The following is a 26,327-nucleotide window of genomic DNA, read 5'->3' on the forward strand; positions in this document are numbered from 1 at the left end:
TGGGGCCAGCAGATTATGGGTGGGGGAAGGACTCAGATTTATCAATCGAGTATTCATTTACATACACCATTTTCTCACACCTGCTGTGTGCCCACACTCGGGGCACTGATTTCTAGAACATAGAAGGCAAGACCTCCGCTCAGCCGGGTAGGCACGGGCCCGGCACACACCCACCTGAGCACGTCCTCCCATGAGGTCCTCAAGGCAGCATCAGCCCACCTTCCAGAGGAGGCTCGGTCACTCACGGTCACTCAGGCATTGGGACTCAGGTTGGCCTGGCCGCAGGCCCAGGCTCTCCCTGTTCAGCATGGGGCTCTTCCACCCTCGGCGCCCTGGGACGTGTGACCCCAGCCAGTTCCCAACTAAAGACCCCACTGCTCTGCTTTGTCCTTCTTGTGTCCTGGTTCGGTCCCCGGAATGTCCTGTCTGCCGAGGATTATTTTTCAGAGGGGCTTTCGGCTCAATTGTGTGCACACGTGCGGAGAGCTGGACGTCTGTCACCACTCGGGAAAGGCCGGTCTCAGAGGGACCCCTGTCCCAGCTGCCTGAGGGGACTGCAGGGAGAGGTGGCAGCTGGTTTGAAATAAGAGGGGCAGGGGTTCCAATCCATCTTCAAGTGGACTGAGAACAGACACGCCGCCCAGAGAAGCGACAACCACCTGTGCCGGACAGAGCAGCGGCAGTGTGCACGGCGCCAGTCTGCTTGCCCAGCGGGAGATGGGGAGCAGGGAAGCCTGAGCACAGGCCAGAGGCCCGAGGGGACTCAGTCTTGCCTTTGCCAACCCCTCTGCGACATGGCGAGTGACCTGTATGTCTCCTCCAAGCCTCAGGCTCAACATCCGGGAAACGGGAGACAAGACAAATTTCTTGGCATCACGACAAAAGTTAGATGTGGCAGCGAGTGAAAAGGCCTTGGAGAGTTTCCAGCATAGAGAAAATAGCTGGGGGCGCAGGGTGACCGGGGCAGGGGGGGGCTTAAATAAATTTACTCCACGTACTAATACTACTATCAAATATTTAGCGAGAACTTGCTGTGTGTCAGACCCTGTTCTAAGCATGTTACGTATTTAGTTCATTTATAAGGGGACGAGGCAGGTGCTACACTCATCTCCCTTTCCTTTGCGGACGTGGAAGGCTCTGAGCCCCAGGCACATTAACTGGCCTTGCCCGCAGCCGGGCCGCGGCCTGGAGACCAGCTCTAGAACCCACGGCCTTAACCCACACGCTCTCCTGGCCCTGTGGTAGCGCAGCGCCGCCCGGGGAGTGCTGGTACACACCACACTGCGCACAGCGGGATCTCAAGTCGGGGGAAGTCTGGCTGCAGCGGGGTAACCTGTCAAAATGTTGAAAGTGAACATTTCGTGATCGTGACACTCCATATGTTTTTGTTTATTTTTTGGTATTTTCCAAATTTACTCAGAGACACATATATTAATTTTTAGAAGCAGGAAAGTGGCATTGACAACGTGCCTGGGTGTCTGCTGTGCCAGGCTTGGTGAGGCACCACGCGCACTTTAGAGGAGCTCCCATTAGTCTGGCTTCGCAGGCAAAGCCTGGGAAGCGCCAGGCTTGACGCAGGGCGCGCCCTCCACGAGCGTCTCGTCTGCGTCCTCACAATCAGAGCAGCTGCTTCCTGGAGGCCAGTGTCCCACGGGGCAGCTCGGTGGCTTCTGCTCGGAGGGGTCGCCTCTGCCCTAAAACTGCACCAGATGCGACAGAACCGAACTGTATCAGGACGACCTCGTTTCTTTATACTGGCCTGAGTTTTCCCCGGCTCACGTTTCGGATGTGAGCACCTCACTCTGGGGCTTTACCAGGGCTGCACATTTGGGCTGATGCCCAAGCACCTGTAGGTGACACCTGGCGTAGCCTGCAGATGTGTGATGTCCTTTCCAGATAATTCCGTGGAAAGTGGGGGGGGGTGGCACAGGTCACGTAAAGCCAAGCCAGCCTCTGCCCTTCACCCCAGCTTTGTGATCATGGGCAGATTCACAAAGTGAATCTTGATAAAAGCCGAGTGGTCCGTCACTCGGTGTGCACGGGGAGGTGCTCTGGGCTGAGAGTTCTGGTGAAGCAGGACCTTCCTCTGTCCTCGGTGCCGCCATCCCGGCAGGAAGGGCACAAGAAGAGAGCAGAGGGTCTCCTCGATGGCAGCCTTCTGATTGGACAGCCCGGCAAGCGCACAGCAACCTCACCAACCTTCCTTCAGAGAATGTGTGCCATACGGCTCCCCACACACCTTCCCCAGGGCCTCTCAGGTCCTGGTTGCTCCCACAAAAGCCCCCAAAGTGACTGCACCAGGCTCTAATTCAAGCCTCCCCTGAGTCCCGGGGTGGGGGGTGGGAACCATGCCCCTGGACCGCCAGCTGGATCTGGCCCTCTGGGGCCCTGAAATCAGGACGGCTGTGTGCGGGCTCCCGATTTGAAACACAGGGAGAATCGGAAAGTGCGAGCCCGCAGCCCAGCCACCCAGGCGCGCATCAGCCACCGGACTTTGGCTGCCCTTGAATGATTGTTACCAGGGATGAGGCAGAGCCAGGTGTCACCATTAAAGTCCCTCTTGCAGGCACCCCCGCCTCTGTGCCCCCGCAGGACCTCGTTAATACCTCTGTGGCCCTTGCCGCCTTGTCTCTCTCTGTCCCGCGGGTCTGCGGTCACCAGGGGCAATGCTCCATCTCCCTAACCCAGCAAGCCCCCACGGCAGGGGGCACCCCCATCTGCCTCACTCCGGAGCCGCTGTCCATCCCCCACAAGCCAGCGCTCAGAGAATAACTTCACGACACAAGAACTACAAATGTGAAGCTGAGAAAATATGTCACCTCGACTGTAAGATGGAATTTATGGTCCCAATATTAATGGTGCAGATAAAACAACTGTATCACAGGGACTAAGACAGATGGTGTGTAATCAATACCAGTCATTTCAAAGACGCAGAGCGAGTGGGAAGCTTCCCCGCCCTGCTGCCCTCCCCACCTCCGCGGCCTTCTCCATCCTTCTGGTCAGGCCCTCACTCCCTGACCCACCTCCCTTCTGTTCCAGATGCCCGCGGGGAGGAGTGGGGGGAGGGACCCTGGGTTAGAACGCAGCCTCCCCTTCCGCTCCTCTCTGAGTTGTTTCCTTCCTACCTCCCACCCGCAAAGCAAAGATGAATTTGCACTTGAGACAACCAGATACAGTAAAATCTGTGCTTGGAAACACCACTGAGAGAAAAGTGAGCAACTAATTCAGGCACGCATTCCACAAACATGTACTGAGCCCCTAGTAGGCACCAGGCTCTGTGCCGGGTGGGGGTGGCGGGAAGTGGTCCTGGACGCATTCTGAAGATAGAGCTGGCCGGGGTGCTGACGGGATATTCACACACGCGAGTGTGCTCGCACACACACGGTGGGGAGGAGGAGAGAGAGAACACAGAAGTTAAGCTCATGTTCGGTTCCTCCTCTTGCCTTGTGACCTTGTAACAGGGGACAGTCCTTTCCACCCGTGGAATGCTGGCTGCGAAGGGCTCGTACACTTGGCTCGCACTCCCATGTACAGCTGGTCAAATCCGCGGAGGTCACAGTGGTGGGGGGAGGATCAGGCTGGAGCCCAGCCCTCAGCCTGAAGCAGGGCCTCCCCGCAGAGCCCTAGTCAGCCTGCAGAGGATGAGTGAGTGAAAGCTCGTTTGAGGTCTGGGCTGGTTTGCTAGGGGAGCTACTGCAGCTGGTCAGCAGGGAGAAGGTAAGTCACTCACCTAGGGGCACACAGCCGTCAGGCGGCAGCCCAGAGCCTCTCGCTCAGTGCTCCTCCTCTCCCCTCTGACGGGGCTGGGGCAGCAGTCTGTCCCCAGGGGAGGGCAGGGGTGTGGGGCTCAGACTATTGGGGGTAACAGGAAGGAATCAGTGGTCATCGGCGAGCAGAGCCCACCCTCCCATATGGGAGTGCTCCCAGGTCAGGCCCTCGGAAAGCTCGGGGCTCCTGCATCAGGCTCAGGATGCCCAGGGACAGCAGGGCCGTACAGGGAGGACTTGCGGGCGCCCTGCCACCTCCGGACAGGCATGAGAGAGCGGGGGATCTCGCCCCCATGCCCTGGCCCAGACACTTCCTTCCGTGCACAGCCTAGACCACCCAATGCCGCAGCCCTGGAGGGGTGAGGAGGCCGCGTGTTTGGTTCCTGCTGCCTGACAGTGGACCCCACCCCTGCAGCGGACTCCGACCCTTCTCTGCCTGCTTGGCACCAGGGACAGACCAGCACGCAGTAGGCCCACGGCAGTCCATGTGTGTCCAATGAACAAACCATCAGTAACAGCAGGGGACTGGCTCCTCGGGGCCTGGGGATGCAAGCCATCAGCGTCTGCCTGCAGGCGTCCGTCTGTGTGTGTGTGCGGGGGGTGGGAGGGGGGTGATGATTCTGGGGTTTGGTCCAGTGTGAGGCAAACACCAGGGTGTCCCAGACCTGGAGGAGGGGATGGGGGCCCAGACACAGCAGACGGAGGCTCCCCCACCCTCCGTTCCCCTACCTCCAGCCTCACACCTGCTTCCTGCTACTAAATTACTTCCAGCCGCCAGCAGACAGAGCTGCTAGTCTTCCAGGGCTTGGCGGCCTGGGCAGTACTTGGCTGGCTGAGATTTATAGCAGAGGGGATTGGGGTGTATGTGTATGTTGGAGAGAGATGCAGGGGGAGGTTGGGAGGGGGAAGGGGCTGGGCAGAGTAGCTCCAGGCAGTAAACCAAAGGACAGGGGACCCCCTGAGCTGGGCAGTCAGTAGAGCAGACAGGGCTTTCGAGCAAGGCAGGCCTGTGCTGGGTCTGAGAGTTTCATTGCTCACGAGCTGGGTCAGCCTGGGGCAGAGCTGAGGCTTCTGCACCGGTTCTCGTGGGTGAGGGGCAAGTAATACCGCCCAGCGCCAAAGCTGTGAGAACACCATGGTGTGGTCCCTGGCACCAGGGGAGGCTGTGCAGTGTGCTATCAGGGAGGGACACGGGTCACCATCTGTCCCCCGTTTCTGCATAGAGAACCTCAGAGCTCAGAACTAAAAGACAAGCTCTCCAAATCTGTTTCCTCTTATTGAAGAGTCAACACCAGGAAACACACAGGAAGTGACTGCCAGGAAGCTCCGACCTCGTTTTCCCATTCGGTTGTCCCAGCTGCCCGCAGCCTCAGTGCTCAGGATGGTCACTCTCTCCTGCGCCCTCTCTAACTGTTGTCCAGTGCTGGTTTCGGTCTTCTGGCATACCGATTCTTTTTATTGTGCCTGTGTCTCTTAAGCCTCACTGAGTCCTTCCTAGGAGTAGACAGGCACATATGTAGCATGCCCATGTGGGGAGTTGGATTACATGGGCCCAGGCACGAAGGCCTGTGTGCCAGACACTGGGATTTGCGCTCCAATGGAAGGAAAATTGATTTCAGAGTCAGAGCCAGACAGACGGGGGGCCCGAGTCCCGTCTGGGCATCCGGGAGCCTCAGTTTCCTCAGCTCCAACACAGGGATGAACCCTGTCCCCCGAAGGCTGGTCGCTGAGGAAATTCAGAGACACAAGGCGTTGAAGCGCCGCCTGGGGCGACGCCAGCTGTGACTTGGCCGGTGGGGAACACTGGGTCCCCTCTGAGTCCCCGGAAGGCCGGAAGGCCGAGGCGGTGCCCTGACCTCGCAGGGGGAGAACTTAATGACCGCAGCAGCATGCACAGCGAGCCTGGTCTGTGCTGCAGGCCTCGCCGCTTGTCTCACCCTTCCTAAGACAGGAGGGCTGTTCGAGTGCCCACTTGACAGATGAGGACACGGAGGCCCAGAGGGATGAAACTTGCCTGAGGTCACACAAAGAAGGCACAAAAGGCACCATCTGAAGCCAGAACCTGCTTTGATCCACCCCGTCCCTGCTCTCAAGGACGGCGGGCCAGGCAGAGGGGCCACAGGAGGGCAAGTGCAGAGAGGCAGAGCCCCGTGCGTGGTGGCTGGGGCAGAGGGTGGGTGGGGTGCAGGGGTGTCAGTCAAATTCTTGGGGGCTGAAGGCCAGCGCTGGGCCGTGTCCTACAGACCTGGGCTCATGGGGAAGACGTGGCAGGAAGTTATTTTCCGTGTTGACAGGAGTTTCTTCGTGTTTGAACACGCGTTCCCTGGAGGCAGTAAGGAGGTGCCGGCCTTGTGCGCAGAGGAGTGTTCTCAAGTCATAATTTAGAATAACACAAACACCGCAAACCGTTGAGAACCGGGCACTCCGCCTCTGCCTCCCCGCGGAACTCACCCTGTGAGCTGAACACTCTTCCTGCACCATTTTCCAGCCAGGAACACGGAGCCCAGAGGGGGTGAGCAGCTAGCTCGCGGTCACCCAGCTGGAGGGAACAGCGAGGACTCCGGCCCAGGCGGCCCAGCACAGCCCTCTCTCTGAACCTCGCACAGGCCACTCCCCGTGCTGGAGTTGTTCATTGGAAAAGGGTCACAGGAAGTAAAAAGCAGTGGAAACGAGCATTCTTTCAGACACACAGTGGCTGTTCGGAAATGCAGCCCCCAGCCCCGTCACCTCCAGAGGGCCCTCGCAGAGAAACCCTCAGTTGCTTGGGAAGGAGGGTTCTCGGGAGAGGCGGACCAGGAAAAGGACGGAGAATCCCGATGGGATTCACACAGGTTTCAGCTGTCTGTGGGGAGGGTCAAGGCCAAGCCTCAGCCCTCAGGGACAGAGCTTCTGTCACCTGAAGTATCACATTTATGAAGACGCGCTCATGGCTTGGCTGCCTGACCACGCAGGGACCCTAAGCATTAGCTCCCGAGGCACCGGCCACCACGCGCTGGCCTCCCCTAACCTCCCTCCCCTTGACTGGTTCTTTTTCCTTCCGGATCTCACACAGTGTGCGCAGAGATAGAACAGCAGGCAGCGTTTTCCTGGCTCTTGGCATGACCCGGGGCCTCTCGTCGGTGCCCCACGGGCCTCAGCTCACCCCACACAGCCACCCTAGGAGGCAGCACCCCCACTTCACAGACTAGAAGCGGTGGTGGAGACATGAGGCGCGGAGACAGGCTGGGCCCCAAACCCAGGCAGGTGTGTGTGCTTAGCTCCTGGGCCACCTGCCTGCCAGTATTAGAGCGGAAAGAAGGAGGGACACTTACCTGGGTGGGGTGCGCCGCACCATGATGGGGTGCTCGTCACGGGACACTCTCAGGGCTCTGGGGAGGTAGGACGAGGTTATGATAATGTTGTTCCCATTTTTCAGGAGGAAACCAAGCCTTGGGGGGGCTTGGCTGGAGAATGGCGGAGCTGGACTTGAAGGCAGGTCTCCCATTTCGGGGCCCACACCCCCTCCTCGCTGCGCTGCTCCAGGGCACTGGCCGCTGTGTGGGGATGTCTGCCCTGGCCTCTGCCCACTGGCCTCAGCCTCCACCTCCTGTGCCCCAGCCAGGCTTCCACCCCTGGAGGAGCTGAGAGCCGGGTGTCTGTGTGGAGCACAGTGCGGGCACATGGCACAGCTCAGAAGCCCTGGTCCCTTCCGGAGGCCCCGGCGGGTGCTCCTTCTGCCCCAGGACCACATTGCCCATCACAGCTCAGCCCAATGCCACCTCCTCTGCCCCTCCTTGGCCAGCAAACTCCCCAGGGCTTCATCAGCCTCCTGCCCCCGGCAGCCAGGATCCCACTTCCCCGCCCTGAGGTCACTCGGGCCCATGCATCACCCACCTGCCCAGGTGGGAGCACCTGTGGGACGGGACACAGGCGGCCTCTCATTGAGGTTGAGAAGCAAATGCCTGTTTACTAAATCCCATCTCTCCACTCCCACGTCTGGCTTGTAGATGGCTTCAGACCACACCTGGCCCAAGGCCAGGACTCAGAAAGAAAATGCTGAATTGAATCAACATATCGGGTGGGTGTTGGTGGGGGGGCAGAGGCAACGGGGACCCCCATGCACTGCCAGTGGGAGCCAACTGTACACGCTCCAAGTTGGGGGGAGGGGGAGTGGGGTAGGCCAGGACTCTCAAATGACAAACGCTTCTCTGCTTTGGCTCAGCAGATCCCCCGCTACAAACTTCCCCCAGACAGCACCACGCATGTGTGAAGACATGTCGGTACAAGCCTGGTCCCCGCCAGGGCCGGGCGAGCAGCAAAAGACCAGGAGCAACGCAACTGGCCCACGACCAGGGACCGGTAAGATCCACACGGTGGAAAACAGGGCCACCGTTCAAACACTGGACGAGACATGCCTGTTCTCCTGTGGAAGACGTATTACATTTGAAAAGCGGAGTGCAGGACAGGCCTGCAGAGCACGCTACCATCGGGGTGGAAAGGGGGTGCGTGCATGTGCGCCTGAGTGTGACCGCTGAGAACATGCAGGCCACCCTGGAAGGGTTCGCAGGGGACCGGGCACTCGTGTGCCACTGGGAGGGGCGGGCAGGAAACTCACACCGTGTAGACTCTGCGCCGCCTGAATATCGAACAATGAAAATGTGTTGCCTGTACTAAAAATACACGTTAAGTGGAGCAGGAAAGTCACAGTGGAATTCCTTCTGGCACCTTCCACTGGTCTCCCTACAGAAACACACATACGTCCACCCCCCTTTCCTGCCTGACGCTACCCCTACAGGGCCCACCTCAGTGGGTTCTTCCTCCAGGAAGCACCCCCCCACACCCAACCTCCTCCCTCGCTGGTCAGGTGCCACTCTGTGCCCCTGGGCCCTGGGTTCTCCCTGCCACACTCTGCTCACGCCATTCCGTCTTGGTCTGTCTGCCTCTCCAGGAGTCTGAAGGCCCGGGACCCGGAGGGAGACCAGTGTGACCCAGCCCCAGCCTCTCCCCTGCGCTGGTAGGAGCTCGGGAAAACACCAGCCGAGCAGCCACAAAGCCACACGCGGAAAGCCTGCACGGGGGCAGCCCGCCAACCAGGCGGCAGGGCAGAGATGCACTCAGCCTTTCCGCTGCTTGGCCACCAGCCAATCCAGTCCCCTCATCTGATTTGCCTAAAAGCCCGGGGGACAGGCACTGTGCCTAAGGAGGGGGTGGTGCGCTTACCTCACTGGGTTCGGGACTCCCTCACTGCAGAGCCTGGCCGGGTTCCCCCGGGGAAGGCCACCATTGTCACTTGCTGACAGCTGGTTTGACAAATCGTTTTCGGCTGCTGTGGCTGGGCTGGCCCATCTGGCTGGTCCCCAGGCACCTCGGGTCACTGCAGAGGCGCTCCCTGCGGCCAGATTCTGCCTGACCCCACTCGGTCATCAGGGCAGGTCCTGTGCCCCAAACTGGTCGCTTCTGACAGGTGGGCCCTGGCTGCCTCAGGCCTGCAGACGACCTCTTCTGAGGGCTGGGTCCACAGTCAGGGCAAGTAAAATGCTGGAGTCTGCCACCCACGATTATAACCGAGGCTCCCGGCAATGACCCGGTGTGAGGCAACCCAAAGCACCCTCCCCCAGACGGCAACTCACAGCTTGGGGCAGTAAGCGGTGTCTGGCTGCGGAACATGATGGATTACGGTCATCGGTCATGCTGCAAGGGCTGCCTTGGCTTCCCGTAATGAATTTCCCCTGGTGCCTCTCCACCGAGGCCCAGATGCGAGCAGAGGCCGCAGGGAGCTCTCAAGCGACCAGAACTGGCCCCCTCCCCGTGAAGGCTGCTGGCTCAGCAGGGCAGCTCACTGGGCTGTTTGCCCGACTTCTCCCAGTGCGCAAAGCCAGTGGCGCTGTCCCAATGTAAGGGTGGGGGAGGGGGTGAAAGAGATCAGAAACCGACATTACCGACCAGCTCTGCAGGACGCTGCACTGTTGGCAGTTACAGGGGTGGCTGTGGTGGCTGAAATGGCCACAGTGATGACAACGGTGGTTTCCAGTGTGGGGACTCCTGGAGTGGTGGTGAGGGGGCCGCAGGTCCTTGGGGACAGACAGGCATCTTCTTCATTCCTGCTTCCCAGCATGTACCCGAGAACTGGCCCCCACACTGTGCTCACCACTAAATGTTTTGGGGACAAACGGATGGGGCTCTGCTGCTCACTCAACTCAAGGATACGGGATGACGGACGCGATGACCGTGGACGTGACCACGGCCCCGTGGGCTCCTTGAGGTGGGAGCAGCTCAGCGTGCTCACGCTCACTGCACCACGCTGCTTGTCTTGTGAATCGCTCGCATCCCTTCCCACCATTGCACCACCGATAGGTACCTAAGACACTAACATCCAGGGAAGCTGGGGGAAGTGTATGTGGGAACTCCCTGCGCTTTTCATTTCAACATAAAAAAGTTAAGATGCACTAATTTAAAATCCACATGTTTTGCCTACTGCCTGGAGAGCCCTCGGTTTCTGGTCCTGGTCCTGCCTTGACCTTACATGGCAACCGTGTCCAGGGGGGAACAGAATAGGGCAGGTAGCTGAGCTTTCCCTCGAGCACTTCACCAGCCTGCTCCAGAGGGAGAGCGAGGTCGCCGGGGGTGAGCCTGGGGACAGGTCTGGGCAGGTGGGGCCCAAGCTCCCCCGACTCTCTTTCTGGATGGCCTGCTCTCAGAATGGAGGCCTTCTCCTGCCACTCCTGGGTCTTGGGGTGAGGAAGGAGCACTGGGTGGGTGGGGATGAGGCAGTGATGTGACTCCCTGTAGCTGTCCTAGCAGGGGTCACTCCTCCTCCAGTGGAGTTCAGTTTCCTGCCTCAGGACCTTAGCACATGCTGTTCCCTCTGACAGTAACGCCCTTCCCCACCTCACCCACGTGTTGGACACCTCGTTGGGCCCAGGGGCTTTGCTCAGCCAGCATTCCTTCCTGAATAGCTTCCCACTCCCCAAAGCCATGTGGAGGTGGTCCTTCCCTTCATCACACACTGGTGACTTGTCTGCACGGGTCTGTCCCCCTGCCCCGGAAGCTCCCTGGGGCAGGGACCAAGGTTGACTGACCTCTCTCTCACCCTCGGACCATGTGGCCTGAATGAATGGACTAATTAGAAAGTTCTGATTGGTTTTTATTGTTTTAAAATTTAAAATATATAATTACTTAAATCAAGCATTTCATTTGGTAGACAAAAATCTTTTAAAATCCAGGGGCAGGTCCCAGGGCCAGGGGAAGAACAAAACAGTTCCCAATGGCTGACTCTTGCATGGAGCTGCCACACACGTCCGAGGCCCCCCACTACCCAGCACGCCGGCCTCTGGGCAGGATTGTTCTTCGTTCTGGGGGCTGCCTGTGCACTGGGGGGCACTTAGCAGCATCCTCGGTGTCTACCCATTAGATGCCAGTAGCAGCTTCCCAGTTGTGACAACAAGAATGTCTGCAGACATTGCCAAGTTTGGTGGCTCTGCGGGGACAAAATCAGGCCCAGGTGGGGCAGCACTGGCCAGTCACCCAGTTAGGGCTCAGTAAGTATCCTCTTGCTGCCTGGGTGTTTGCCGAAGCTGACGCCCTCAGAATCTGCGAGGCACACACCCGTTTTTCTCTCAAGCTCCGACAGCCACGGAAACCCCAACGCCGAAGGCAAAGCCACTTGCCACTGAATGAGGGCTCTGATTGCTGCCGATTTCTTAAAGCGCTCTCTGAAGGCTCTGCTTCAAATATTTATGGAGTCTGGGAAACGGCCCCGGCGAGTGAGCGACCCTATTAAATTCATAACTCCAGCGGTGATTTATGGGCCCGGGAACTGCTGCGAATGCTATGTCGCAGCTCTCTGTGGAAAGCCAGGATCCTCTCGGGGCTCAGGAGCTCGGAGGGCGGTGACAGGCCGTCGGTTGGGAGGGCAGGGTGGGACATCCCGCCTTCTCCTTGTAGACGCTGGGCAGGGAGTCCTGACGTCACAGTGGCTGCCGCCCGGCACGGTCCCAGATCCCGCGTGGGCCCCGAAGGCAGGGGAAGCTGTAGGCAAGAGCATAATGGAAGGATCTCTGCTTCTACACGTCCATAAAAGCCCTCTGATCCCACACTGTATCCAAGGGACAGATGGCAACGGTAACCGACACATATGGAGCACTCCCTGCGTCTGGCACCACGTACCCTCCGGCACTAGCTCACCTCCTCCTGCTGAGTTTGGTGAGGCCCACACCACCCCCGCTGCGTGGTGGGTGAGCAAACGGAGGGCGGGGTGGGGGGCGGCTCTCACCCCATGTCATGCAGCAGGTGCCCAACAAGACAGCTGGTGGGTGTCCCCAGAGAGCACGTGTCCTCTCTCAGTTTTCTTGTTCTCAGTGACGAGGGAGAGTGACCCTCCCACTCAGAGGGAATCAATGTGTCCTGGACGCCAGCACCCCACCCAGCGCTGCCTGCACTTCTCGCAAATGTGCCTTTCACGTGGCCTCATTCAGTCCTCCTGACAGGCGAGCGTCAGGCCCACGTCACTGACGAGGAAACGGTGACCCGTTTCAAAGCCTCTAAACAGCTCGCAAGTGGCCGGCTCAGTGTGCAGGCCCCAGCCCATCCGGTTTCAGCCCTCGTCTCTCTAGATCGCGACCAGCAGCGATTGTACACGTGTTAGCCCTTCATGCCCAGCACCTCCCATTTACCGAGCACCTTCCCTGCTAACCATGGGCCAGCCCCTGTGCTCAGCGATGAGTCCTACTCATGGCGTGACCGGTGTGTCTGTGCCTGACCAGTGACATGAGCGGAGTGGAACAAACTTCCCCAGGGGTCCCAGGAGGCAGTGACCTGAAAGCAGTGTTTCACGCTCAGTGCCCCTCCCTCCTCACTGGAAGCTGCTGAGAAAGGTAGAGCAGGGGAGGAGAGGGTTGATGATCGAGGAGCAGCTCCCTGCGTGCCTCACTTGGGCCGGTCCCTGCCCACAGGGACTCCCGATCCAGCGAGAGAGGCAGAGGAGCCCACGGGGGATTGTGCTCCAGATCAGCAGTGGGAAGGTGCCATGGAGCTCCAGGGGCGGGGTGGGCAGGGAGTAGTGACTGTGCACTGTGGAGGGGGAGGGCCTCCTGGAGGAGGTGGGGTCGGAGCTGGATTTGGGGGTGGGACAGGATTCCGCTCCATGTTAAAAGCCGAAGGTTATTCCGCACAGAATATCAAGCACATACAATGTCAATGCCAACTTAAAGAATCTGAACTCTAGCTTGCAACGCTAATGCTAGTTTAAACCATGGGAAGCCACTGATTCTATAGGGAGAGGGTGGTACACGGCGGCAATTGTACATGGTTGAACCCAGGCCGGAACATTTATGGAGCTCCTGCGGCATGCCAGCCATCGTTCTAAGCACGTTATGTCTACGTATTCATTTAATCTTTAACCCAAAGAGGTAACATGATCACCCCATTACACAGATAAAGAAACAGAGGCCCAGAGAGGTTAAGTGACTTGCCCAAGGCCACACAGCTATTAAAGGGGCAGAGCTAGGATTTGGGCCCAGGCTGCCTGGGTCCTGAGCCTGCACTATTGCCCAGGAAAGTCTGCTGCTGAGCCCAGGGACGAATGAAGGGGCACCAGTGGGAGAGTGACAGAATCGGGCTTATGTCACACAGGGTCAAACATTTACTCAGTTACCAGAGGCTTACCGGCCTTTTCTGGCTATTTTTGTGGATTTTTAGTCTCCTCCCGCCTTCCTTTTTTTTCTCTCTAAGCTCACCATAAAAGAATATAATCGTGACTTGTGACACATTTCCTCACTGCCCTTCAAAAATGACCTTGCTTTGCTTGTAGGTCACCGGTACCCTGGTGCAGTGAGTTTGTTAACTGTGGGAAGCTCTCACCCAGAGCGGCCTAGATGTCCAGCTTGCTGTCTGGCCTTCCCGGGGCATGGGGCTCTGCCCTCCCACGGCCTTCACAAGCGACCAGAGCCGAGGCTGCTGTGACAGTGCGGTGTGGGCGGTGAGGACAAGATGCCCCTCTGGAGAAATGGCCCGACAGCCCTCTCTCCCGCTAATTATTCCCCCAACAAGGCCTTTTGGAAGCTTCCTATGGTCCAGGTACTATGTAAAGCACGGGGGGACGGTGGCCAAATGGACATGCTGTCATCTAACCACAAAGAAACCGAAGTGCCCCGTGGACTTGAATGAAGTCCAGTCAAGTAAGGGCTTTCATCGGCTTTCATCAGTGGCATTCCACACTGGCAGGGTTAACTCTGGGGAAAGCTGAACCGAGAGAGTGGGACCTGTGAGTGGTAAGACACGCTTGGGGTGCATGCGCAAATAATTTATGCTCCAGCCATCTCCTCGAAAGCATTGCTGTGCGTTTCTGGCCAGTATCACCTGGAGCAGACACTTGAGAGTTTTTCCCCACGTTGAACTCCAGATCAGAGCATCCAGGGGGCAGGAGCAACCTGTCCTATCTCCCATCTCCTCCCCCGCAAGGACAGCCCAGCCTGATGTGGCCACATAATGACCAGGGCGCCAGCTCTCGAGCCAGGCTGCCCAGGTTGGGACCCTGGCCCTGCCACTTCAGCTGGGACAAGCTACTTCCCTCCTCTGTGCCTCACCTCTTCTCCTAGGTGAAGTGGGGCTAAGGTGACATCCCCGTGGTGGCCCGTACGAACATGGGGTAAGCTAATGCACTGCACACATAGGCACGGCGCGTAGAAGCACGCACGAAACGGGAGTGGGGTGTCTTTCTCATGCTGTCCTTCTCAGCGCCCTCGTTGTGCCCTGAGACTCCCCTCTGCACCCTCAGGCTGTGCGTGGCAGCCACGGTTCACCACCTACAGCACCCTCCGTGCTTCACGGGCACTTGCCCCTCTGTCTGTGCCGCTGCTGTTCCTTCGCCTAGGCTGCCTTCCACCTGCCTGGGACCATAGAGGTCAAAAACCCAATGTCAGAGGTACTCTTCCTAGGAGAAGAGCAAAGTGGGAAAGAAGGTCTCACTGTAGGCAATAAGTCCTGTAGACAAGTAATTTAAAATGAAAGTCACCAGTTGGGAAAAGAAGAGTTTCGGAAGGTCAGTGACGAAAGCTGTCACTTACTGAGCACCCCCCTCGTGCCAGGCCATTCCTGTCTCACATCCCAGACACACTGGGCCCTGCCCGCCTGCTTCTGCCCTCGTATTGGCGGTGGGCAGCTTCTCCCCCTTTTCCAGGTGAGGAGAGTTAGGCACAGACACATTAGGAGCCTGCCCAGCTGCCTGCTGAATCACAGGTCGGGTCTGAACTCGGGCCTGTCAGACTCCAGACCTCAGAATCAGTAAAACACATTCTCTCTGGATACAGAGTGCCATCCTGGCTCTGGTGGATCAGGACATTTTGGGCCAAACCTCCACTGAGGACAACTGGGAAAGCTGGACAAAATATAACTAAACATCTCCTTAAACCATCTGAGAGCCCCTGAGCCCATGAGGACGTGTGGGGCTGACATGGACAAGAGGAGAGAAGCCCTGGGCAGCTGGCTCAGCATGGGGGCCGAGTGTCCCCGGCAGGCGAGGTGGAGTCTGTGCACCACCGGGGCAGCTGAGAGGTGGGAAGCCAGGCAGAGCTTCAGGGGCTTGGGAGGCGGGTGCTGATAACTACAAACACTACAGGCTTTGGTCCGGGCCCCAGAAGGCTGTGCCCTCGGAGCAAGAGTGGACAGGAGATAAAGCAGACCCCGCACGTGCTGAGACCGCCGATGTGAGGAGGGGTCCGCGCCTGGCCTGGCTGCCTGTCGGAAGCCATGGAAGTCCTGTCTGGGTGAAGACAATATCGAGCTAAACCTCAGGTGATGTTTTTGCACAAGTTTTCACGCACGATGTCTAGTGCTCACTGAAAAATAACCAGACACAAAACGCGTGATCTGATCGAACACACCAATGGAACAACAGATGATAGGAAGCAACTAGGAGAGGACGCCAGGCTTTGCGGTGCCGATCATCTCCCAGGTCCTGACCTGCGGCTGCCATCACGGGCACACGGCACTCTCCGATAGTTCATTGAGCTGTATGCTCACGAGGTGTACCCTGTTCTCTGTGCGTTTTATACCTTCAGTTAAAAGGTCTATTTAAGAAATTAGGTGACAAATGTCCTCTCACCTCCAGAGAAGCTGGTTGAGCTGTCTGTGCCGGCCACTCAGCCTCAGCGAGAGGCCAGGACTCAGAGTGCGAAGGTCTTGGGAGGACGCTGTCCGTTTCAGGATTTAGGAGATATTTCTGACCTAGAAGAGAATATTCTCAGTCAAGCCTCAACCCAGATGTCTATAAAATCCGCAAGTCTCTGAGCCCTGTTACAACCTTTTTCATTCTCTTTCACCTACACCCCCCCGTGATCGAGAGCCCTGCAAGTGCCTTAAACTCTCCGATTGCCCTTCTGCACACCTCTGAAGGTTCTGTCAGGGTCGTGCATGCCCTGGAAAATTGCCTGCCTGCCCCCCCTTCCCCTGCCCGGCTGCAGGCTCCTTCCGCACAGGGGCCACCACCTCAGCAAGCTGGCTCATCTCTGCAAACCGACATTGCCTGCCTGGTGGGGCACGTGGCAGCCTTCCGGAGAAGCTGAAGGCACAAGTAGCTCAATCAATCCAGTGCACACCCTTCTTTGAGAGGGAGGAAGCTGAGCCCAGAGAAAGGAGGAGACTTGGACAAATCAGAGGCAGAAGCGGGACCAGCCAAATTCATGCCCCTCCGATTGTGAAAACAGATCAGCTAGAGACTGAGGACAGATCTCCTTCCCTGTGCCAGGCACTAGACACTCCTGAGAAAGGGCACAGTGTCCTCCTTTTGAAGACCAGAGTCCAGGGCTCGGAGCGGTTATTTAATGCATCCACCATCACCCAGCAGGTAAGTACAGAACCCGTTGGTAAGCAGATCTGCAGCGCGGCTCAGGCACCTAGAGCAACCCCAGCCACCCCTCCCCCACTGAGCACCTGGCAGGGACAGAACCCTAAACAAATCCTCAGAAGTTCACCGCACCCTCATGCAGATGGTACACAGCACTTACACAGGAAGTTCCGTCTAGCTAGGTAGCGTCCTAATTTCATTTTCAATAATAAAAATGGTGGAACAAAAAGATCACCCATGTCACCATCTTTCTAAGAAACATTGTTGGGGTTTTAGCTGCTCTCCTTCCCGAAGCTGTCAATCGCACGGAGTCATTCGATACATTTCATTTCCCATCTTTTTTTAATTTAGTGGCATACACAGTTTCCGTGGTATCCCATGGCGCTGAGCAGCACCATTTTAGTGACTGCATTCCATGGGGTGTATGAGCTAATTAACAATCCTGGCGTTTCTTTTCCCCCAGCTGGTCACTATTACAAGTGACCTGGCGTGGATGTCTGTCCCTTGAGCTTTCCAGCACATAGAATTGTTTACTTAGGATGAGTTTCAAAGAGTGCATCAAACAAATAATAAACAGGGCCACCTTAAAACGGAGCCGCAGCTGCTGGCCCAGAGGACCGTCTGGCACCACTTACGCCTCAACACATTTGGACTGGGCCTGGGGTAACCTCGTGCTCCAAAGACGTGTTTGCAGAGGTAACAAGCAAGCGGTTGTTAGGGCTGCTAGTCTGGTGACTACCGGGCTGAAAATTAGCAACATTGTTTAGAATTCGGGAAAGCGTATCTGCACCAGTAGCAACGCCTGCACACCCACGACCTTGGTCTCCGGATGGACACTGTTTGGGCTTCTGTCTGATTCGGTGCTTTCCTGAATTCGTACTGATCTCAGCTAAATGCTGGGTGCCTCTTGCTTTGAAAGGCCTTTTATTTCTAGGCTACCCAGTGAAATCGCAGGCTGAGGGCCTGGACCATTGTTGCAGGGGCATTCCCCCTTTTTCTCATCTGTTCTCCAGAGCCTGTGAACTGGGAAGGCGGCGTAAGCAGGGAAGGGAGTGGGGGAAAGCGGGCTTGGTTTCCTCATCGGCCGCACTCGACAGTGGTCCTTCTCCCGCCCTGGCCCGCCTGGCAGATGGTCCCATTGGCTGGGCCCCAGTCTGAGCCCACAGGCTGCTCCTAGTTGACAGTGGCACTGACCTCTTACAGCCGCTGTCTCCTCAGGCTGGATGTCCAGGCGGCAGCTTGTCTGGAAGAAAAGACGCCTCAGCAGTTATTCTGCATGACACGGGAGAAAAAGCCTCACACCTGCGACTGCGACCCAGCAAAGCAGGGCCACCCAGCCTCCCTGCACAGGGAGGGGTGGCCGTGCAGCCACAAGAGGGAGCCACTCACTGGGAGCCTGCACGTATGTGCCAGGCCCCGCGCTGCCGCCGTATCCCGACGTTGCTCTGCAGCACCCGGCGCCCCCTTCTCACATGATTGCAGGGGCTGCCAGGTTCAAATCCAGGCTCTGCTTCAGCAGTGACGTAACACAGCAACGGCTGGGCTGGAAAGCCACTTACAGACGTGTGCTTTGGGCCAGACTTGTCTTCGGTTTTCTCATTGGAAGGGGCTGATGAGAGTGATAAGGGAGTAATAATAATAATGGCCCTGGTCAGGCTGCTCAGTTGGTTGGAGCATCATCCCAGACTCCAAAAGGTTGTGGGTTCGATCCCTGGTCAGGGCGCGTGCGGGAGACAACCGATCCATGTTTCTCTCTCTCTCCTCTCCTCTCTAACTTCGGTGAGATATCCTCAAGTGAGAATTACAAAAATAAAATTAAAATGATAATGGAATGTAGTAGCTTCCGGAGGACTGCTTGTACTATCACATTCCATACAGCACACAGGAAAATGCCTGTGCCTGGCGAGCGGCCCGTGTGAGGGTCCCCTCCTGAGGCCACAGAGCTAGATAGTGGCAGAGCTGAGATTTGAACCAGGGTTCCTTGATGCCAGGGCCCGCCCCATTGACAACGGCCCACACAAGGACCAGGTCCCCACGACATGGGACATCCTCGTTCAGTCTGTACAACGCCTCTGCTAGGTAGGTGGTAGCATTCCCATTCTACAGACGACAACACTGAGGCTCAGAGCCATTAAGGGTCTCGTCTAAAGACACACCCAGTTGTCACTCAGCCCGTCGCCTGCTTCCTTCATGGCGCTCACCACGACTTGTGATGATTTCACTCGTCTGCCCCTCCTCGGTTGGGCCTGTCTGGTTCGCCATTTGCCCCAGCGGCCTGGGGCCAGGCCTGGCTTCTGGCATTGGGTGCTCAGTACTCTGGGGGAGCCTCTCTGCCCAAGGGGAGGTGTGTCCAGGCCCAGGACACACCCCCATAGGACATGAAGGCATCGGGCTGATGATGCAGCCCCAGTTCCCCTCCCGGGCTCCCAACCAACCCTGTGATCATAAATGCTTACCGACTGACTAATGAATGAATGAATGAATGAGCCTGACTTTCCAGGTAAGTAGGGGGGAATGTGCTCACATTTTCCCATCCGCCCGCCCCACCTCCAGCCTGTACATAGTTCTGCTTCTCAGAGGAAGTGACTATATTAGTGTTGGGGTTTATACATCAGTCTCTGTGAATTTGGCCGCTGTGGGTCGGCCCCCGCAATCCCCGTGAGCGTTTCAGTTCCAGCTGCGGAGCCTGCAGGACTGAGGAGCAGCTGTGGAGGGCGGGGCTCTCCCTGCCAGGCGTCCTCCCAGGTGACGCCACCAACCGTGTCTGGCGCCCTTAAACTTTGTTTCAGTTCTGCCTCAGCACCAGGCACCTCCACAACATGCTGACTGATTTCCTCAAAACCCTGCCGACTCTAAAGAGGCTGGACCCACTCGGGCAAGGAGACCAGTGCTGGGCTGGGGGCAGCCCCCTCGGCCTCCAGGTCTCCATCTCCTCGGATGTGTGGTGAGGGTCATTGGAGACTCTCTGGAGGCTGTGGGGTGAGGACAGGACAGAGAAGACGGGCACTGCAGAGGCTGGTCTCGGGGGTGGAGAGGGAGGCACAGACCTGGGCGAAGCTGCCAAGAGTGGGAGCCCGGGAGGCAGGGCCCGCAGCGTCCGCAGCAGCAGGAGCTGCATCTCACCTCACGGCATCAGGAGCTGGTCCCCAAATCGGGATGGCACACCTACATGTGAGTGTGTGCGTGTGCACAGCATGTGTGGGCTGGCTCAGCCAAGGCCCCGTGGGTGTGGCAGGCCCACAATGCCCGGGCACTGCTGTTCAGAGCCACACGGGCCCTTTACCAGACCTGGGGCAGCAATGGCATCCATGACCCCCTGCACCACCTGGGGGCCGTGTGACCCCGAGAGAGTCTCCCAACCTCTCTGAGCCTCAGTCGCCTCTTTCACTGACCATGAGCAAAAGAGATCCTTATTCATTCATTCATTCATTCATTCATTCATTCATCTGAGCATCCCCTGAGCGGCTTCTCTGTGCCAGGCACTAGGGAGATGGAGATGGTTGTGGAGCAACTCTGACCCCAATAGAGAGGTGCCAACTGAACTCCCACCCCAGGAGGGGGACATTCCTCCTGCGTGTCACGCCAGGCATGTCCATGTGCCACAGAGGACAGAGGAGTGTGACTAACTGTGGTCCGTGGGACTCAGAGCAAGCTCCCCGGGCAAGGCTGCACTAGAACTGTGCCTGAAGGGTGGAGAGGAGGCTGAAAGGCAAACCAGAAACTTGCCAGAGGAAGCAGCAAGTGCTGGGGTCCCATGGCACACGGCGCCAGCACGGTGCCCGAAGCGTGGTGCCAGCATGACACTGAGCCCAAGTGGCTGTGTGTGTGTCTGTCTCCTGCGGCGTGCTGTGAGCACCGCAAGGGGAAGGACGGCCAGCCCGGGCACGGGTGCCGGTGCCGAGCAGGGGCGCAGGCTGTGTTTCCAGCGGGGCCAGCAGGCGGAGGGAGGGAGGGAGGGAGGGAAGAGCAGTGCAGGTCAGGCAGGGGCATGGGTGGGTCACGTGCCCACAGCCCGCACGGAAGAGGGACAGCTCTGTCCATGGGAACCTACCTCCGGGAGCCCCGGCACCAGGAAGGTGGCCGCGTACTCGGCCAGCGCCACGTCGTCCACCATGCTGCGCACCGTCTTGGAGAGCAGGGGGTCGGCCGCCCCGTGTCTGCGCAGCTCCTGCAGCAGGCGTGTGAGCAGGTGGTTCCTGTCCCGGCACTTCTGGACCAGGGAAGCCAGCTTGGCCTGCAGGAGCACAGGCACAGCCAGGTGGGTCCCTGGATGCGGGGCTCCCACGGGGGCTGGGCGTCGGGTCTCTGCTCTGCACCCCTCTCCCTGCAATCCCCCCCCATAAACCAGCATTGAAATAAGCTGCCCCCTGCTGCACCCCCAGGGGCTCTCCGCTGCCCCTGGCTGCCCTCCAGATGGGTCAAGGGCGTGGGCTTCGGCTCCGCCACCTACCAGCTATGTGACCAAGCTTCTCTCCACACCTTGCCTGCCTTGCTCGTGTGCACAGTGGGTGTTGTTAAGGGCACTGGGACAAAAGGGGACAGTGTAGGCAAAGCCTTCCCACGGGCCGGCCATGTAGGCCCTCGGAAGACACAAGCCGTTACTGCCACCAGGCACGAGTGACTTTTAGACCCATCCCTACAGCCCTCCATCTGCATCTCGGTGACCCTTCTTCTCACTCCTCCTGTTCCAGCCGCACTGGCCCCTTCCCCTCCCCAACCCTCACCCCGCACCCCCCATCACTCCTCTGTGGCTCCTACATGTCCCAAGCCCAGAAAAACCTATCAGGTCTGTTCAGAGGCCAGCCTGGGGTCACCTCCCTAATGCTCAGGGCTCGGTGCCCCTCTGTGCCCCAGCTTCTGGCTTCCTTCTATCCCTGCTATTAATTTTACCTTTGTGGGTCTCTCTCCCTCACAGCCTGGGAGCAACTCAAGGTGAAGGCCATGTCATCACTGGGCACTGCATGGCCCTCAGGATGGATTTGTTACATGAATAACATGAGTGAGTGACCCCCTCACATGAAATGTTTGCATATGTGTGTGGGGGGGGGAGTGACAGACTCGTAATCTCAAGGGTGGCCCTCCCAGTACACCTCCTGCTCTGTTGCAGGAGGAGGTGGTGACCCCTGCCCATCCCAGAGGTTCAAGGTCATCTGCACATCAGTGTCCAGGTGGTGGAGCCTGGGCACCCAGAAATGACAGGCAGGCAGGACAGGAGGACAGTGACGTGGAGGTGGGGCCCCCAGTGCATCTGGGTGGGGCCCCGGGTGCCCCCTGGGTCATACCGCCCAGAACACCAGGGCCTCATCACCCCGCCGCCTTAGCTGAGCAACAACTGTGTGCAACTTCCGCTGAGAAAGAGGCCACTGTTGATTGTGACAATGACCCTGCTGGGCTCTTCATAAGTCCTATCTCCCAGGGAGACAGTGTGGCTGAGGGGAGGGCCCAGCCTGTGACATCAGACAGAGCTGGGTTCAAGGCTTGGCACCGCCACTGCCCGTGTGACTGGACAAGTCACTGCATCTCTGTGAGCCTCAGTTTCCCCACCTGTAAAGTGGGGCTCGTGTCCCCTCCTAACGTGATGCTGGGGGACTTAGAACACAGCACGTGTGGGGCACCTGGCACCCAGCAGGCATTCCACAGAGGGTGGCTGTCATCATCTCGAACGCTCACAAAACCTCCATGCCAGGCTAGTGCCACAGTTCGCATCTGCCCATGGGAAAGCTGACGCCGGGAAAGATGAAACGGCAGCCCAAGGAGAAGCGGGGTTTGGACCCCAGGCCGCTGTGGCTCCTCCCATCCAGTCTGCCCTCTTCTGTGTCGGGCAGGCCGGGCCTCGTGGGTGCGGCAGTGCCGGTGCCCAGGTGTCTTTTCTGTCTCGTGTGAGCAGAGCACAGCACACGAGTGGGCACGGTCCTCATCTAAGCACCCGGAACCCAGCAAGCGCTGAAACCCAGAGAGGGCAGCGCGGAGCCTCACGGTTTGGAGAGTTTTGCTGTTTCCCCTGCACTTTCCCAGGGACAACACCGGGGAGCGTCAGCACAAGCTGGGAGAGCAGCCCGGTGGGAAGGACCGTCATCCCCATTCCACAGACGCAAGCCTGAGGCTCAGGCGCACAGTGCGTTCTGGGCAGGAACACGTGAAGGGCTCACGTGGCTCACGTTTCCGACTGACTGGCTCAGGAGACCGCAGCCCTGGGTGGGCAGGACTCATGGGTGAGTGGGGTCCAGAGGCCGAGCCCAGGCCAGCAACCCTCTTTCCTCACCTGCCCGGGGAACAGAAAGAAGGGGCAGGCCGGCCGGGCGCACCGCCCGAATCCCGGCGCCGGTTTTGAAACGGAGCAGGTCATCGCAATCAAACCACACGTCTGACCAGCGAAGAGCTGATGAAGGAAGTCCCGGGGCCAGTAATGCCATTTCTGGGAATTTTGTACAGAAATGTGTAGATTCGTGGGGAAACCTTTCTAATAAAGAGTGAGCATCACGGTGTTTATATACAATAAAGCAAGAGAAAGAGCGGGAGGAAAGCAGGAAGGAGGGACGGACACACAGACTTGAACACACCGAGGGGGTGGCAGTGTGGGAACCGTGGTATTTCCTGGTTCACCCTGCAGCGGGAGCAGCAGCTTCAAGGTCAGTGAGGGCAGGACAGCCCTCCTGGGGGGCGTTCTCAGGTGGGAAGAGCGGGGCCCAGTCACATGGGTGGGGTCGGGCCTCAGCCACGTGCGCAGTACACGGGGTGCAAACACGAGGCTCCTGTGGGGTTTGGGGTGAATTTTGTCTCACGCTTCTTTCCAGCACTTTCATAGAACAGAGATGGGTCACATCTACAATGGGCAAAATACTAAACTTTTTTCAAAAGAGACATTTTACATTGATTTCATAAATGTATTACCTTCAAAGGGGTCACTGCCAGATTTGCTTCGTGTTGCTTTTTCTGAAGTTCTTCCACCTGGAAGGAAAGGTTTTGGACAAGGCTGAGCCGTTGTTCTCACAGCAAGGTGCTTCCCCAGCTGAGCGGGGTGCACGGGCATTGGGTCCTATCCCCTCTTTTCCTGCAGGAGGTCTCGGTGGGGAACAGGGGCCTTTCCCGTCACATCGCCTGCTCGGCAGGACTGGGGAGGAAGGGCGCTCTGGGCCACCGAGCATGGGCCCTTCCTCTCCTGCAGGAAGGACGCCTTCCCATGTCCCCACACAGAGGTGCCAGAGTCCCCTGGCACCGTGTTACACCTATGGGTTCCCAGGCCAGATACCCCGGGTCCTTATCCCGGCCCAGCCACTGACTACAACTGTGACCGTGTACAAGTCACTCTCCTCTGCCTCCGTCTTCTCATCTGTGATGGGTGGGTGACGTTAGTGCCCGTCCAATGGTGATGCATGTAGCGAGGATGTCATGAACGATTCCAGGAAAAGGTTTAGACCAAGGCCTGGCACACAGTCCACATGAGAGCTGTAAACCCCGACTACCATCTGGGGCAGCGGCGCCGGGCACGGGAGTGATGCCCAGAGCCCAGCTGAGTACTGCCAGCCGGTCCCCGCTAATGTCTGGTGGGGCAGACCGGCCCAGCCAAGTCCTGCCTGAGTGCCCGACCCACAGCGTCATAGGAGGTAACCATGTGGGTGTTCTACGGGCTCCCCTCTCTCGTTCCCCTGTCCCCTCTGCGGCCGGTGCAAGAATGCCGCACGAACAAGAGTCCTCCTCCTTCCAGGCTCTTCTGACCCCTGAGCCACACACCCAGGATCAGAATGCACACGTGCGTATGTGTACATGTAAGGGAATACACCGTGCAGAATGTTTCGAAGCCTGGCTTTGTGACCTGGTTTAACACCGTGGTGTTATTTATCAGCGCAAATTGCCCACATCCTTTTAAAATCTTGCATATTGTTTCATCATGAGGCTGAAACATAATTTATTTAACTAATTCTTATTCATGAAAATGCACGTTGTTTCCACTTCTTTGCTCTACAAACACGGCTGCAGGGACCATGCCTGTGTGTCTGTTTCGGCACTGGCCTCTGAACCCATTCAGGGCACCGCGCCAGTCCAGCAGGCCGTCTGGCACTCGAGAGGCGCGCAGCGACATTTGCCGGCTTGGATCGAATGTTCTCTCTGCTTCAGGTTAGGGCACAGCAGGGACCTGCGGCCGTGAGCTGTGTGCCAGGCCGTCTCCGGTTAAAAGGTGAATGAGGAGAAAGTGAAAGGTCAGCAGGACGAGGGACAATGTTTTTGAACCAGACACGTAGCCAGGGACCTGCATCGAGAACCCGTAGCAAACCCTTACAGCCCAACCACCGCAGAAGCAGTGACGCAAGCACCACGGGTCTGGACAGACATTTCTCCAAAGAAGATCCACGCACTGCCTGCCAGTAAGCACGCCGTTGATGCCGAGTTACAGACGCACACGCAGCTGTCGGAAACCGTATAGAAGGCCCCTGGAACGCTGTGCTGGCTCCCCATCGGGAACATTCTGGAAAACTGCCGCATGCGAGAACCGTATCATGTCGATTGCATCAGTGTGGATACAGCCCACCGATTTTGTTCAGGCCTCTCCAGTTTAACGGGTACTTGCATGTGGGGGTCTGTGGGGTCTGTGTGTGTGTGTGTGTGTGTGTCTGCATGCCGGGTCCTATGGAATTTTGCCGCCTGTGTGGGTTCACGTCCCTACCACCACAGATGAGACACTGCACAGTTCCAAAGCCACAAGGGTCCCTTTCTACCCTTTCAAAACCACCGCCATCTCACTCCTAGAGAGAAGGGGCTTCCGGTTACGGAACATTGGAAAAACTGTTGGACTTGCTTTAAAAAAAAAAAACGTGCGCGTATTATTCTTTTTAGGTTTCACAGGAGAGCTGGATTTGTCTCCTCTACGCGGCTGCGCACTTTGGAAACCTCATCAGCACCATCCAGCTGCAGGAAGTGCCCAGCAAGCTCTCGCCCAGTTTTTTCTCTGTTGTCCAGACTCCCTGGACGGCGGGGACCGTCCCTTTACAGAAATGGGAGCCCTGCCCAGCCTACCTTGGCCTGGAGCTGGTCCCGGACGCGGAGGGCCTCATCACGAGCCGCCCGCAGCTCCCTGCCTGCGGACCCCTGGTCCCGGAGCTGGCACTGCAGGGTCAGCACCTGGTGGCAGAGCTGCCGGACGCGCAGTCCGGGGTCCTCCTCCAAGGTTGCGGCCTCTGGGACCTGGAGCAAATCAGACTTGAGTGAGATCCTCTCATCACCTGCCGAGCAATTCACTTTAGCAAATTAATTCTTTTTGTCTGCTTACATTTTTCTCAGTGAAAAACTTCTCGAGAAAATAAAGTAACAGAAATCGCTCCGCATCCTGGGAGCCCGTATAATAATCGTTATTACCCACACATCTTCTTCCACTTTTCCCTCCATGCATTTCCACAGGTGCTCCCAGGGATGGGTGGGTTTCTTGAGCGGGGGTGTGAAGGGGGTGGCCTAGGGAACTGCAGAATAACATTCTAAACTGCTATTTTCACACAAAGTTTGTCCACGTGCATTTTCATACACACACAAAGTAGCGGGGCATTTCATGATGGGCGAAATTCAATGTCCCAGTTCAGTTCTGAGACGCAGACTGTGCTGAAGCTTCCGGTGTGTTTATACAAAACAGAAGATACTGCATTTCAAACAGTTTCCTTCAATCAGTGTGAGGCTGCCTCTCACACCCACGGGTCCACTGTGAGTGGTCTCATGGGGGCACCAGCCGGACCTCCGGGGAGGGCGGCAATGCC

General features: G+C 57.8%; 1 protein-coding gene across 4 annotated transcripts in view; it reads right to left on the reverse strand.

Moving 5' to 3' along the window:
• Positions 1-10,927: 10,927 nt before the first annotated feature.
• Positions 10,928-26,327, reverse strand: part of C4H4orf50 (chromosome 4 C4orf50 homolog) — a 43,351-nt gene continuing 27,951 nt past the window's right edge. For 3 of the 4 annotated variants that reach the window (XM_071221312.1, XM_071221314.1, XM_071221311.1), the window contains 6 exons: positions 25,600-25,767; positions 23,479-23,535; positions 20,639-20,821; positions 17,782-17,830; positions 15,847-15,968; positions 10,928-11,774 (listed from right to left, as the gene is read on the reverse strand). In XM_071221312.1, coding sequence (XP_071077413.1) covers positions 11,529-11,774; positions 15,847-15,968; positions 17,782-17,830; positions 20,639-20,821; positions 23,479-23,535; positions 25,600-25,767 — 825 coding nt within the window. In that variant the 3' untranslated portion in view covers positions 10,928-11,528. Of the gene's footprint in view, positions 11,775-15,846; positions 15,969-17,776; positions 17,860-20,638; positions 20,822-23,478; positions 23,536-25,599; positions 25,768-26,327 lie in introns of those variants that run through there. The other variant, XM_071221313.1, reaches the window with a different exon arrangement.

The sequence above is a fragment of the Desmodus rotundus genome, chromosome 4 (genome assembly GCF_022682495.2).
Source record: "Desmodus rotundus isolate HL8 chromosome 4, HLdesRot8A.1, whole genome shotgun sequence".
Lineage (NCBI taxonomy): Eukaryota > Metazoa > Chordata > Mammalia > Chiroptera > Phyllostomidae > Desmodus > Desmodus rotundus.